The 15,879-nt window shown below is 35.5% G+C and overlaps 1 protein-coding gene across 2 annotated transcripts in view; it reads left to right on the plus strand.

Annotated features, from left to right (window-relative positions):
* LOC108367414 (endothelin converting enzyme 1) overlaps positions 1-15,879 on the plus strand; it is a 68,184-nt gene that overhangs the window by 50,770 nt on the left and 1,535 nt on the right. For both annotated transcript variants that reach the window (XM_017622020.1, XM_017622021.1), the window contains exons 4-13: positions 8,462-8,582; positions 8,686-8,779; positions 10,651-10,699; positions 10,797-10,948; positions 11,049-11,176; positions 13,499-13,602; positions 13,702-13,811; positions 14,140-14,325; positions 14,398-14,582; positions 14,651-14,773. In XM_017622020.1, coding sequence (XP_017477509.1) covers positions 8,462-8,582; positions 8,686-8,779; positions 10,651-10,699; positions 10,797-10,948; positions 11,049-11,176; positions 13,499-13,602; positions 13,702-13,811; positions 14,140-14,325; positions 14,398-14,582; positions 14,651-14,773 — 1,252 coding nt within the window. The remainder of the gene's footprint in view (positions 1-8,461; positions 8,583-8,685; positions 8,780-10,650; positions 10,700-10,796; positions 10,949-11,048; positions 11,177-13,498; positions 13,603-13,701; positions 13,812-14,139; positions 14,326-14,397; positions 14,583-14,650; positions 14,774-15,879) is intronic.

Here is a 15,879-nt window from a genome sequence, read left to right on the forward strand (position 1 = left end):
CTACCACTCGTACTTCAAAAGTAATCGGATATTTTCCTCATGTTTCCCTGCCTAGGATTATTTGCAACAAATTTTGCCAGGTAAAAATTGCAAGCACAAAGTACAAAGCTACGGAAAAATATTATCTATACATATATGTGATGCTACAGCTAAATACATATTTATGCGCTGTTTTCACAAAAGATCGAAAAACATATGCCAAAGATGCTGTTTCAGGGCTAATAAATCTAGGATCATAGAGGTTTTAAAATCCACTAGCTTTTGTGGCTGCCATAAACATGGTACATATATGTAAGATAATGCTGATATCACCTTATATGAATTCGCTTTGGGATAAATTGTATTTTTATACAAAAAAAAAACAATAAATTTAATTTACGTGAATAAAATATTCAACAAAAAACTTACATAGACATAAAACTGGGCCCGAATCACTGCATCCCTGATCGAATGAAACGATGCGAATCGAATGAAATGAAATGACCGCCTTTTTCCCTCACCACCAAATGCTCAAAAAGAAATTTCGTATAAAATTTGATTCGATCACGGATACTCTTATTCGGACAATGTATTAATTGAATAGGAGGGGGCCGCAAACAATTATTCTCCGCTAAAAAAATTTTTTGATTACTTTTAGATTCAAAATGGTTGAGTTTGCAGCCCATTCGTTTGGCAATCCGCCACACAAACGTACTGCAAAAGAAAAATATTTACATAAACACATAAATACAGCGTATAGAGATGCAATTTCGCTTTTAAATTGGTTATGGTCAGGGATAACTATTTCATTTTTATTTAAGGTGTCTTCCATGACAATATATGTACGTTCAGTTAAATCTCTTTGCTTTCTTTCCGAAAAATATTGGTACATTTTTAACATTTGCTGGTAAAATTCGTAGAAAATATAATATAGCTAAAAATTTGGTAGATCTACCAATAAAGTGGTAATGCCCGTGCACCGCTACTGCCTTTTAATTGTCTTACAAAAGACTTTCAACTATCTTAGCTAGAATTGCGCTGTAAAATTTGTTTCTTTTCAATCATTAGAGCATAAATCCAATTGAATTGGCTTAAGTTTAGTAATTTTTGCATTTCGCTGAAAAGTTTATTATTTAATAAATATATTTTGGCGCTGACACTTTTGCTAAGTGTTTGGTCGCGCTTCTATTCCAATTTACGGTAAGCGTCTTAATGTTATTACACAAATGGAGGGACCTACAGTTTTACCCCGCCTCCGTATAGGCAGTCAATTCGATTTTTTATGAGAAGCTATTTTTTTTGGCGGAAATACACTCGAAGGTTTTGCCATTGCCTGCCGTGGGACGACCGCTGTTAGAAAATATGTTTTTTAATTTAGATGTTGCTCGTACCAGAAATCGAACACGGGTCCTAAGGAAGCATAAATATTTTTAACACTAATTTATGTTAAACAATCGCACTGTGCGGCGCTGATCGATGACTACAAGTGCCAAACTGCTTTAGTGATCAAAATATCACTTCTTCGTTCGTGTTAACTTTCATCTGGTCCGCTGATATGGTATCGCCGTGCTTTTTTAATTCAGATATTAGTCGCATTATATTTACGACTGTCAAAATTAACAAATGATAATGATCAATTAGGAATTCATAATGACCGTCCTGCTCTGTTCCGCGAGAGCACTCATGTGATGACCGAGCATTTAAAATTTATGTAATTTTTTATTGGTGCTGACAATATTTAAAAGAGAGATCTCCGGCTTTTATTGCCAATATTGCATTACTTGACGATCTTGGCAAAAAAGCGATAGTGTTGTCGGTGGCCGAATGAAGACTGGTTTGGTATGTTGATGTTAAAAATAAGATTTCGACATTTAGCATAGCAAAGATCGGTATTATTTTTATTATCATCGGCGCCTTCCTAAAAAATAAGCGGCTCTTTTTGTGTCGTTGCTGGTTGCGCTAATCTTTGTCCGTTGTCATTTGCTAAGAATCGGCGAGTTCACTGACGCTTATTTACAGTTGATTTAGATTGGTCGGGTGAGTGTATTGTGTGGTGTTTTTGCGTCACTGCATGAGTAAGTAAGTGTTTGGGATCGTATTACTATAGTCGAATTCTAGCTGCTCGTTTGTTATTGTCTGAATATGGAATAGTTTCAAAATAATTATATTCACTATTATTAATTTAGCATTTTATTAGTATGCCGTTTTTTTATTAATTTTCATGTCATCTTTTCATCGTACTACTTTATTTTTATGTTGCTATTTTAGTAGGTACATATGTATAACCTGATCGGTAGTTTTGGTGTTTAGTTATTTCACATCGATGTGCCCATCTCGGAGCGCGTAATTTGATCCAACACTTAATTGTTAATAAATTTGGCGCCTTTTCGATTGGCGCTAGACGCCCAAAACCTTCGCATAGTTTGAGTATTCGCTGTTTTTGTTTTGTTGTTGCTTTCATTGTCATCATCGTCAATTTTTTTTGTTAGTGTATTTGTGTTGGCTATTAGATAAAAGTTTAACTTTAATATTTCGTTTAAATATTTAATTTTAGTTTGGAATTTTAATGTTTCTGAAGGAACCTTGAATTGTGAGTTATCGAAATGTATCTACATATTTTCGTTTAACTTTTGGTAATACATACTTATAGATGTTTGTACTGATTATGGGCGCTCAACTAAAATGACTACACACTTTAGCAATTAAAGTGCAATAAAATGTATGAATTATGACCGAATTATTTTAGGTGGAGACATATTGGTTCGGCACTTATACTCCGCTAGTATTTTAACTTTTTCAAACGTACTTTGCAGCTGAATTAAATTTCCGATTCGTTGGCAAAAATATAAAATGGTGAAACACGAGGTTTCGTCTTATTCATTCCAACAACTTCAGCAGAGGGAACTTCTTGGATTATTATAGGTGCAATACATAGTAGTATCCTTGGATGACGCCGCACAGTGTGCCGTGCAGAACAAGCTGGGTAAACAAATTTATTTACGAATATTTTTGGGGTGTAAGCAGCGCTGCATATCTACATACATCTATGTATATTAAAAAATTTAATTTCGTTGATTACACTGGCACACAAAAAAATCTAGTGTGCTTTTAAACGGACCCACCTACCGATATGTATTTCGACCCACTGAATCCGAATCTGAGGACCGTTTGACTCGCACACCTTCAAAATTTCGAAAATTGGTTAAAAGTTTAACTAGCGAAAACTTTATTTTGTAAACCAAAACCCTTTATGAAATTGTGGATTAGCACTGAGTGAATAAACAAAATTTTGTACTTTTCCGGCGAAAACAAAAATCTCTCCTTTAATCGGAAATATGTAAATTAAAGTAGGTGAGTGCGAAAGGCAACCAAGCGAGCCGGTTGGTTAACCTTTGGCCGATCGGTTAAATTTGGGATGTCAAATTGAACTAAAATTTCAAAGTATGGACGCATGCGCATTGCCCGATATTAGTATTACGCTAGGCGCACATTGTATCCGATAGGCCGACCGATTTCGGCTGAACAATTTGACCGTCCGAAATGATGCGCACACTTAACCAGATTATTTGCCGACAGTATTTGTACACACAATTTTATTTTGATACATTTTAATTGGCATACTCTAAACATGTGATTTTATATGTAATTTTTTTATTTTTGCACCCAATAAGTTAATTTTTCGCAGTCCATTTTGGTACTTTTCATCTGACATCGGACGAGAAAAACAAACATGTTTGAATTTATTTTCACTGACGGACGTCAACGGCCGATGTCGGTTCGGTTATCGGTTTATGTGTGAGAGCGCTCATATAATCGCAAGTGTTTATTCATACCGCCCGCATATAGCCGATATCGGCCGAGCACAATTCGGCCGATGCCGGCTGCAGTGTGCGCGTAGCGTTAGAACTACTTTTTAGCTGATTTGACCGCTGGTAGGCGATTCGCTTTTGGAGTTGATGTCGGTCAACTACCAAACAGCTGCGACAAATGATCTCGCGCACGGCCCTTGTATTGGGTTTAAGCGGCGGCTTACACCGCCCTGCAAGATTTTGTTGCTAAGCGTCTTCTGCAGCTCTTTCAGCTACTGGATGGTGTTGCCAAGAACACGGTTGGTGGTGTGGTCCTGGTAGTTCGCCGTTTCGTGTTCGTTGCGGCGCCTGGTTGCTCCGTTTATATGTCTTCTTCTGCCCATTGCTTCCCTTGTTGTCGGGTACCTTTCCTTCAGTGGCGCCTTTCTGGCAGATGTGCGCTGCTTGGAATGCCTTTTCCGTTGGCCCGGAAAAACGGGAAGTACTTGGGTACTGTATTTAAACGGGAAGTTAAGACTCTTAATATACAGGAGGAAAATATGTATGTATATCAGTATTTGTTGTGCTTTGCGTGGAGTATTCTTCGTTGGAATAACGCACAGTTTGGCCAGTGGACACGTGATAACTTCATTTTGTGTGGCTATCAGGACCGTGCGAACTTTTCGATTCGTTCTAATCGCCACTTGGAAGAGGGGGAAGCGAATCTTCTTTAATCATGACAGGGTCCCCTGGCTGAAAATCGAGTTGTGGGGTTTTCTACTTGTATCTTTTCTGAAGATCATTCCGGCGGCGACTAAATTGGTGGTGAGGGGCTTTAACTTTCTTCCACCGGTTTAATAGAGGGAGCTCTTCCGCATTAGGGTCGGGAATGGCCAATAGTGGTGAACCTCAAATGAAGTGACCCTGAGCATGTGCTCGAATTGAGGACTGACTCAATTCGCACCAGAAGCGTCGTGGGGGCGCTGGGTGGTATATCCTGCCAGTTGAATACTCTTTTAGGAATTTAACGAAGTCACGTTTTATTGCGCGCTAAGCGATTGTCGCTTATCATTTGGGGAAGGGGCTTTACAACGACATGGAAATAGTGCAGCAGCTCCGCTGGCTTGGGCATGTCGTTCGAATGAACACCGACGCTCCATCTCTGAAAGTATTCAACTCGGAACCCGCCGGTGGTAGGTAGCAGATGAAGAGGGAGGCCCTCACTTCGAAGGAAACACCAAGTGGAGAAGGACTTGGCTTCACATGGCATTCCAATTGGCGTCAGTTGGCACAGAAGAGAAACGATTGGCGTGTATATTGAACGCGGCCGAAATCGCTTAGACAGTTGGAGGCCAAAGAAGCAGAAGAAGAAGAAAGATTTGGTGAGAATTTCCGACTTTGCGTTAAAATACATACTAATGTAAATTAAATTTGTATTCGCATTTATTTATTTACATAGGTTCTTAGATGAATATACAAACTAAAAAAAATGTAAGGAAAGAATGCTACTTAAACCGAACTAATGTTGCTTAAATTGGAATTAGTGTAACAAATCTAGTCAGTTTGGCTTGAAAATGTTCACATGTATGTATATGCTCCAGAGTAAAACATTATACCGTCGCTTGGCGCGCAATACCTCGCATACGCCAAATTTATTGTGGTTACCCCGTGTCAATGTTTCAGGAATTGGAAGAAGTATTCACAGACTAATTGCGATTCGGTGGCAAGTAGTTCTGCTGCGTTTTGTCGTCAACAACTGAATGTGAGTCCGCAGCATCATCGGCGCCTGAGCCACCCAAACTGCCTATAGCGGAAGACACAGGAATCGAACCTTCGTTTGATAGATCGCTTGAGCCACCTAAAGCGTCATATTGAGCTGAGAAGGAAAAAGTATTTCTTAGAGTAATTTTCACTTAAGCAACGCTGTTGTTTTAGCTCACCTTGAATGGTGTGTTGTGCGTGTATCGCCTCCTTAGGAGTTTTGTACTTAATAAAGTAAACTTCTGGCTTATGGACGATGGGCGCTGGTGTAGCCACTTCCGCGCTAACATCCAGGGCGTTTGCCTTCTTGGCCAACACATAAATAGCCGTCTTATCCTCCACCGGCGCAACATTGGCAATAATCTTAGCTTTATTCACATTCGATGTAGGCGTATTGATGAACACAACGTTGTAGTTCTTACGGGGCTGTCCAATATTTATATAGCGCACAATTTGCTGTTCATCATAATCCTGAGGGGCAGAGTGCAGCCAGAAGTGTTTAGTCACTATTGGTGGTTGGCCGACAAAGTTCGATGCTTGCTGAGTGTAATGCACTGATTGCGTTTTGCCAGACACATAATCCGCCTGATAGCTGTTGCCTGCTGATGTACCGCCAAAATCGCCGGAATCACCAAAGCTACCAGAGAGTGCGCCATAACCGCTCAGGGAGTGCGAGGGCGAGCCGCCGCCGTAGCTGCTACTGCCACCACTGAATCCGTGGTTCTCCACGCTACCGGAACTGCTAAAACTACTGCCGCCAGCAGAGCCACCAGCACTGAACGGAAAGGCGGGCGCTGCGTTAAAATAGTGTTTACCCGTGGTTTCCGGTGATTGTATTGAGTCCCCACCAGCGCTGCTGTAGCCAGGGTGGTAGCGGTAGCCGAGACTGACATCTGGACGCGCCAGCGCAAGCTGAACACAAGCGGCAAAGCTGGCGAGTACCTGTTTAGAATAGAAACACAAATATCAGTGGAAGTGCACGAAGTGTCCTTTTCACTTTCTTGCTTAGACGCTTATTTACTTTTACGTCTTTTAAGCCAAACTGAAGCAGGATTTAATAGAATAAATTTTTCTTTAGTTTTCGCGGAATTTTTCTGTTTCACTCACCACAAATTTTTTCATTTCACTTAAATTGTACAAAATTCGTTCGCCTAAAATTTAATTGCTGTCAAAACTCCCTAACTCCGACGAATATAAAAACAAACTGATATCCGCCTTATAATCCTCACACAATTTTATATCAAAATTTTATTTACGTGAAAATTTTGATAGATCTTTGTAGGAAATCGCAATGGACACATTTTAGCTTGGTTTAATTAAAAACAATTAATTTGTGGTGTTAAAAAGTGGACGATTTGCAAGTAAGCATTGTGAAACTATAAAAAAATCCGGCTGGGAATTAACGCATTCACAGAAGGTGCTAATTGCACGAGCCAATCCGGGACCATAATGCTAAAGTATGTACATTAGGGTGGTCCAAAAATGCATGCGAAATAGTAAAGTCTGAATTTCTGTGCTCTCACCTAAGATCTTTTTTATACTGAAAAATATAGCGCTATTTTTTAATACGCAATCAAAAGATATTTAGAGGTCGCTCAAAGCGCTCAAAGTATCCATATTTTTTATATGGTGAAAAACAACTTTTCGTAGAAATGGTAAAGAATTCTTGAAAATCAATATTTTCGTTTGAAAAACCTTGGTTTTCTTCAGGAAACTTCCAACAATAATACCCAGTTGTTTATTTAACCATTTTTAATACTAAAGATTTTTTATTGGTCCCCCCATTTCTGGAACTTTTGGCTGAACTATAAAATATAGTTACTATAAATAATGGTTAAATATACAATTGGGTATTATTATTGGGATACTCGTGAAGAGAAACAGAGATATTTTCTAATCGAAAAATATTGATTTTTAATAATTTTATACCATTTCTACGAAAACTTGTTTTTTCCCATGGAAAACTTTGACCGCTTTGAGCGACCTTTTTGATTTCAAAATGAATAAAACAGTGTTAATATTTTTTTGGTATAGAACAGCCCTAAGGGTGAGAGCAATAAAATTCCGACTTGACTTTTTTTGGACCCTTAACGCTTTTTTCATTTTTATCCATACATTAGGGCGGGTAATTTTTTTTTACTGTGTGCGTATAGCATAGGATGATTCTGTGTACAATTCTAAGCAAATTTGCCGAAGACATCATGGGTCTGAAATGAATTTCGAAAATAGGTTTCGAAGAAAATATGATAATTTTCTCTGTTGCACCCTCTGGTGGAAGTTTAAGAAAAAGATAAGTGCAGGAATGGATTCCTCATACCAAAAAACCCCTTATAGAATTTTGTATGCAATATTTAAGCACTTCCTTACGACTCTACAACAAAATGGTACGAAACTTATTTTCGCAATTTGGCGAACTTCAAATTGATTTTAGACCCATTGTTTCTTCGGCAAATAGGATAAGAATTACACGTAGAATCCTTCTGTACTATACGCGCATAGTCGAAATAATCTCCAATACAAATTGACCCGCCCCAACATATGTACATACATTTTATTTAATTGAATGTTGTTTTACGGAAAATGCATATCAATTCGTTATACAAATCCTTCAAACACTCACAATGAACATTTCAGAAACAACAAATACCAAACAAATTTCTCTGGGTAGAATTATATCCCAAGGTCTTATGAGGGTTAAATTTTTATTTAGAATTATGTACTTTATAAGGGATTGTTTTTTAAAATTCAATATCGGAATACTCAGTAGTCTAAAGTAGTTAATTGTGAGTTCATATATGTACATGAATATGTACAATAGTATTTGCTTTTGTTGAAAAACTAACGAGGTCAATTCTAAAGTTCTAAATACTATCTAACATTCATTTAAATTTTTGTATATTTTAAAATACGTAGTTGTATTTATTTGTTTTTAGAGGGTTGGCAAGCTTTTCGAGATTCTAATCGCCTCCAAAATTGGGAATACAAAAAGGCTCTGGTGCATCTGCAGGCGATCTATGGAATTTTTCCCTACTACAAAGTTAGCGTTGAAAATCGGTGAGTATATTTTTGATATATGCATGTATGTATAGTTCAAAACATATAACTTATCCAATATGGTTTAGGATAGCACATAAATACGCATTCTTAACTTTTTTAGGTTTAATAAACCGCATGAGTATATCATCACATTGGATGAGGGCGAAATCGGTTTACCTGATCGTTATTTCTACAGCATTGATCAAAACGACGAGGTAAATTTTAACATATTTCAATGTGAATATTTTTGTGTAGGTATATCTTTTATTAGCCACTGGTTTAGAGATCAGAGTCCAATAGAAATTCGTAGTAAATATTTACCATTCAGCAGTGTAAGCTTGATAAATTTTGTATTTATCAGTGCTGTTTCTAGACTGAAGTTGTTGGTTTAAAATAATTTCACTTAATCTAGTGCGAAAAGTGGCAAGGCAATTGGGATGTGTTTAAAAGCAACCTCATTAGTATTAAAAAAAAAAATGCCAAAGAGTTGGATGTTCACCAAAAAAGGGTTTCCCGCGTTTTTAAACAGTTAAAAAAGGAAGGGATCAAAAAAGAAGTTGTGTCCACACTGAAGAAAAATCCAAACATTTGAGTAAGGAAATTCAGCAGTTAGATTCACTGTTCAGAGTCTTTTTTGAGGTTGCAGTCCTTCAAGTTCCAACCAAATTGTTTTTTTTTTTTTTTTGAAAAATTCAGTTGCTTCATAATAGACAACATTTAAGCAAACTTTTCTCAGCTACTCGGATTGGAATTTTATGCAACCGATTCTCGAGGAAATGCCGTTCAAAAACTTAAAGCAAAAATTAAAAACTTCTTGCTTGGCAGGTCATTTGCACTTGTAACAAAAGAAGCAGCTCATTCTGGACATCGGGGGCAATCGATAGTGACATATGCCTTATATGAGAGAGAATTCGTACAGAAGAGGTTAGAGTAAAGCTTCGCTAACCCGGGTATGGTCTAATCCGGACCCTTCTGGAATCCAGACAGAGTTAAAAAATTTAAAACTTACACCGGACCGACTACGATTTCACTAATTAAAGAAAATGCAGCAGCTGCATGTTTTTCATCGAAATAGCATCAAAGATGTCACGAAAAACTTTAACTCTCACAGAAAAATAGGGAAATGTTTAGCTATTTGTACAACGATTTAGGGTTGGGGGCGGAGGGGGAAGGGGTGTGGGTCCCACAAATCCCCCCTAAACGAAAGAGGATTGACGCCGCTTTATGAAAAATATATAATATATAATATCCTCGTTTCTATAGTGTATACAACTGGTTTATTTTACTTTGACTTTGGACTTTTGTGCTAGGAATGTGTTTCTAATTTTTATGCTAAATGGGAAGAATTACAAAGAATGGCACAAATTTGGCACATTTTGGCACTTTTTTATCCTCTATATGGCACCTCATAGCTAAGTACAGTTGGCAGCCCTGCCCGCTTCACTTGAAGAGCCGCATTTTTTTGTTCAAGAACCGAGCTAATGTCTGGACTTGTAGGCCTGAGTTTCAATTACATTTACAGGCAAAAAAGCAGAATACACTTTGAATAATCTAGTTTTCAAATAACTCGAAACGATGTGTATAGTATAACTGGATTAATTTTGAATAGTAATTTGTCCTACAGCATATTTAGCAGTGATAATAAATGAATCACAATTTGTTTTAATCTCCTGCTAAGGGATTTCTTCAAGGCTTTGCTTAAAAGGAGTTTATAATAACATATGATCGTTCGTTGCTTGCTAAAAGCTTACCTTACCGGTAATACGTCCATTTTCTCTGCTAAGCTTATTCAACAGTATGTAATATTTTCTTGAGATATGTACATAATGCTAGATGGACCTCGTGTTATCGCATATCTGACTTAGCATATGCAATTCTGCTTGCAATACGAATCGGTATCTTATCTTACCTTATAAAATTTGGAGAAGAAAATCCAATAGACATTATTAATGAAGTGAAAATGGATAGGTCAAGAGTGTCTACCGAGTTAGGTTTTTATTTAAATAACATCTACATATAAATACTACATATGCATTTTACCTATGAAGTTAGAAATTAAGAATTGGTGTATTTTCCAAATTTATAGATCATTCGTGGCTATAAACTGTTGCTGCGTGATTTTGCCATTAACATGGGTAAGTGCTTTGAATTGCTTACCAAATATTTTACGACCTGAACCTGAATTTTGTGTTAAGTACTCTTATAATTTCGTGATTTTACATTGTCCAATAGGCATTGTGTCGCGCGAAGCAGATCTCTTTGCTGATGAAATTTTTCATTATGAAAAACGCATTGTTAGTCATATCGATTCGGTAAAACAATCCGATGAGACTAAATTGAATGAAATAAAAACTTTAGCTGAAATGAAAACAATAGCACCATCTGTAAGTATTTTGCAATTTTACGACATACAATTAGAAAAAAAATATTGATTTTTATATTGTAGGTATGTATTTACTATCATTTTTGTATTTTATTCTATAGTTGCCAATAATGGAGTCACTTCAAGCGATTTTTAGTCATACAAAAATTAGCGACGAAACTGAAATTCTAGTCCGTGACGTTAACGTCTTCAGCGAACTGTCCACTGTGGTATCTACTTCTGATAAGAAGTAAGTAAGGGAATAAATAATGAAGTTTTCAAATTCGGAATGGGAGGTTTTACATTTCTTAGTTTGAAGGGCGTTGGTAACGCGCAGTGTACTTATTTTTAGGGATGTGAATGATCAATAAGGTATAACTTTTGAACGGGTGTAAATTTTTCTTCGTTTTTTTTTGTGTTTGTTAAGTAGAAAACTGTGTATTGATAGCCTTAACAAAGAACTTAAATATGCCAATTTTACTTTGAAAAGTTACCCCAAATGTAAACAATAAAACTTAAGTTTTTTTTTTACATTAGGAAAAAAGACATATTCCTTTTTTATTTTTTGTATTAGAAGAGACTAATGTAATTATTAATAGCTGTAAAAAAACATAAAAATCGACTATGTAAACTGAGCAGAAGGAGAATTTAAAATGATGCAATTTTCATTTAAACTTGAAGGTCTTCGAAAATTTCATTTGTTTTTTGCAAGGCAAAGCTTTATGTGGCTAACGTCAATTTAATGAAAATTATCGGTAAAATTTTTTAAATATTATCATGTCAAGTCAACCACAAGTTGGTTAAAAATCATGTTTATTCATATTAAAGTTGGTGAAAATTTTATAATTTTTCCATATTTTTTTGCCCAACTTGAAATTTTGTCAACGATAAGTGACAATACAAAAATATAAATTTTTTCATTTGACTTTTAAAAATATTTATACTAAAAGGTCTTCAATATCTGCCGCAACTTATTTTTTTCCGTTTTTTGTTTTTACATTGTGGCGAAAGGATGTGATTAGACGATCGGAAGATATCAACAACATTTTCATTAAATCTGCAATTTGGTCGCTCCTGTTGCATTTTCTAGTGTGAACAATTCTCGCAGATACGTGTTTTATTTTCTCAATGCAAAGTTAAACAATTTTTTATATTTTTTGTCTAAAATTATAATATTTTTTGGCTTTAGAGCCTCTTTATATAAAAAACCCGCACTTTCCCGCAGCTGGTTTGGGTATGTAATTATTTTCTATAACTCATAGTAGACGCCTGTATAAATAACTTTTTGGGCTAGTTCTGGCTGAGTTTCTAAAAGCTTAGGCAAAGGTAACAAATGTAGCAAATAAACCTTTTATTATCAACACCATACTGAATGAACTTAGAATCTATGTAAATATGTAAGTCTTAGATTAATGCAAATTTAAGGAAAAGCTTATATTAAATAAACGATTAATGCATCTTTCAAACAAAAACAAAATTTGTAAAATATCTTATGCCGTTTATGAACACTACGTCTCCAAAGTTGAAAAATGTTCATCACAAAAACCGTTTTTTTTATTTTGACTGAATTTAGCTTAGTTTTAAATCAACTATCTTTCGAACCAAAGTAGACAGAGCAAAATCGAAACCAGATTTGGAAAATTCAGAGTTTCTTATAATTAGGTCATTATCACAATTAAAAATATTTCACTTTTTTTTGTTGTGTTTTTGCCTATTTTTGATCACTCACACCCCCGAATAGTGTACCTACCGTGCAGCGTACATGTATTTTAATTGATGATGCTTTGACTTAATTCAATTTTGATGCTGTGACCTTTTAGTTCGCTTTCATATACATACTGTACATACATACATATGCACAACAGCTGGGTGTACATTAGGGTGGTCTAAAACAAAGCAAAGTCGAAATTTTAATGTTCTCACCCCGGAAAAAAATTGTACCCGTTTTTTATTTAGAATTAAAAAAATATTTAGTTTTCCATAGAAGTGGCATATGATTCTTGAAAATTAATATTTTTTGCTCGGAAAACTTTGTTTCTCTTCAGGAGACTTCCATTCAAAAAACACCCAATTGTTTACTTAATCCTTTTTTAAATACTAGCGATTTTTCGTGTCCTAAAAACATCAAGAAATGCGACCTGGGGGCCCATAAAAAATCGCTAGTATTAAAAATGGTGAAATAAGTAGTGGAAGTATCCTGAAGAGAAGCAAAGATTTCCGAGCAAAAAATTTTAATTTTCAAGAATCATATGCCATTTCTATGTAAAACTTTGAACTCTTTGAGCGACCTCTAAATATTTTTTGATTTCAAAATGAAAAATAGGGATATAATTTTTTTCCTTTTTCACAATCCTAAGGGGTGAATATTAAATTCCGACCTTACCATTTTACATGCATTTTTGGACAACCCTAGTGTACATACATATGTAAAAAGTAAATACATATGTAAAAAGTAGTTTTTACCTTTATTAGCCTAAACTTCTCAAATTCCACACATCTTTGTTTGCTTTTTTTTCATTACTGACATGAATGAAGAAGTAAAGGCATTTAATAATATTATACAATATTTTAGACCAATTAACAATTTCATAATCTGGTCGTTGGCACGCCATCTGCTGCCACATTTGTCGCGGGAATACCGAAATTTGGTGGAGAACTTTGATCACGCCATCTACGGTGAGTTAGCTTTGCTTGAGCAGTTTATTCGTTTTCATATTTCCAAGGTTTTTTCGTTTACCTTTGTTTATTTATATTTATTAAAATATTATTTTAAAGGTCGCACAGCTACGTATCCACGCTGGATGATTTGTTCACAAATAGTACGCGATTGGTTGCCATTTGCTGTTGATGCTCTGCAGCAGCAACAGAATACAGAGCAATCGAAGGTTGGTTCCAAAATGTCTTCCACACTTATTTAAATAACAAATCAGACTACACTTTCCTAATGTATTTTGATGCGCTGAACAAGAATATGAAGTCCGTTTTGCTTCACCACGTCAGGATATTTTTCTAACTTCAAAAAGCGTGCCTGTCACTTAATATCCGAAATGTTTTTTAGGGTAAGCAAAAAATCCTGACGTTATAGAGTAAAAGGGACTTAAGATTTGTGTTCAGGTCACCATGGTGGCTGCTTAATTTTACTAAACTCCAACAACAAATATTCTCTAAAAAAAACTTTCTCAAAAAAAAAAATGTATACCATTTATTGTATAGTCCAAACGATATGCCACCCAAGACTACAAGCATGACGAGTCGAATTCAGCCCATTATCCCAGCAAATCAGAGGGGAACGATGCATTTTTACGGCTCATGTACTACAGCTTACAGAATCAGTTGAAAGATTCAGTTAATCAGGCTGACTGGATTGATAAACGTGTGAAGGGCTACATTAGTGATAAAGTAAGTATTTAAATCTTTTATTATACAATTTTAAAACTCAAAATACTCACTTCTCTAATTTTTACTCTTCAGTTGACCACAATGCGCCTGCAGATCGGCATACCCGAGGAAGCGCTTACCGAAAGCTCTTACATAAAGGATTACTACAATGATTTGTTGTTGAATAATTTGTTTTTTGTTGAGCATTTGGAGTCGATTTGGAGTTTTCGCAAAGTACGGATGGAAGCGAAATTGAAACCTATGAGTATTGTGGATACGTACGTATTTAGATTTGTAAAAAAAATATTATATTTATGATTTTTTTTTTTCAAATTCATTTCCACAGTATTGTTTCCGAGATGTACACGCGTGAAACTCCACAGGCAATTAGCTATTCGAATATTTTGAATATGCTGATCATATCAAGAGGTATCGCCGCATCCGCATACTATGATTATAGATATCCAATGTGAGTATATAAACGTAAATTTTTGAATTTATAAATTGAATGTGTTTAAACTTTAAGCGAAAAGATATAAGGAATAAAAACAATTTATATTTACTATTGTTCATACGTAAGAATATATACTTGTCCTAACAATTTTTAGAGATAGTTGTTATAACAACACAAAAAGAAACGTAAGGAACAATTAGCCGGAGAATATTGAAGATATATCTCTTTTCAATATCACATGTTTTTAACCAAATATACGGCGAAACCAATTAACCGGGTTCAATTATGCGGGAAAATTTACACGGATTTTTTATGAAACATTTTTTTACCGATAAGGTAGTTCAAATAAGCGGGGAAACAAATTAATCGGGGGCAATTACGCAAGGAATACCGACTACCCCAAAATTTTTACTTGACCGTTTTTTTTTCTTAATTCAGATTCATCAGTTTCTCGTTGTAGTGATCAGCAATATTCTGAAATAATCTTAATTTAATTTTTTCCTCCGAAATTAAATTCAAAAATTTTTAGAGCTTGAGGCCGTTTTTAATGAAAAATTATTGTGGAAAAGTGACAGTAATTTTGAAAAAATGGTAGAAGTGATAGCTATCCTCGCCTTGTTCGCCTTGTTCATCACTGAACCTACCCAAATTATGCAGGAAGAAGTCGGAATGCGAATGAAGGAAATTAATTTTTATGGACATCTTACAACCCATTCCATCGTAGCATTCAAAAATTCGTTAAAACCGTGACATAGTCGGCGCTTTTGTGGTTTCCAAAGAAATTATTGTACGTCGCTCATAATTTTACGAATATGAGGTCTTATAAAAATACCTACAATTCATTAAAAGAGATAAAACTGATGAAATGGTACTAGATGATAGAATAAAAAATTAATACCTCATTTTATTTTGGCTTCACTTAATTTTGGGAACACCACTTTAAGATTACAAAAGCCTTCCTAGTTACATCTAATATTTTTAAAAATTGGGGGTATTCTCTGAGTCTTGCAAAGCCCTTGCACGGTGCTTGGATTCCACAAAAAAAAAAACCGGTTTTCCTATGGACAGACACTGTGCAAGGGCTTTGCAAGACTGCGAGAATACCTCCAGCTTTAAATGCA

The sequence above is a fragment of the Rhagoletis zephyria genome, unplaced genomic scaffold (assembly GCF_001687245.7).
Source record: "Rhagoletis zephyria isolate East Lansing unplaced genomic scaffold, Rhagoletis_zephyria_1.1 Rzeph_scaffold_02673, whole genome shotgun sequence".
Lineage (NCBI taxonomy): Eukaryota > Metazoa > Arthropoda > Insecta > Diptera > Tephritidae > Rhagoletis > Rhagoletis zephyria.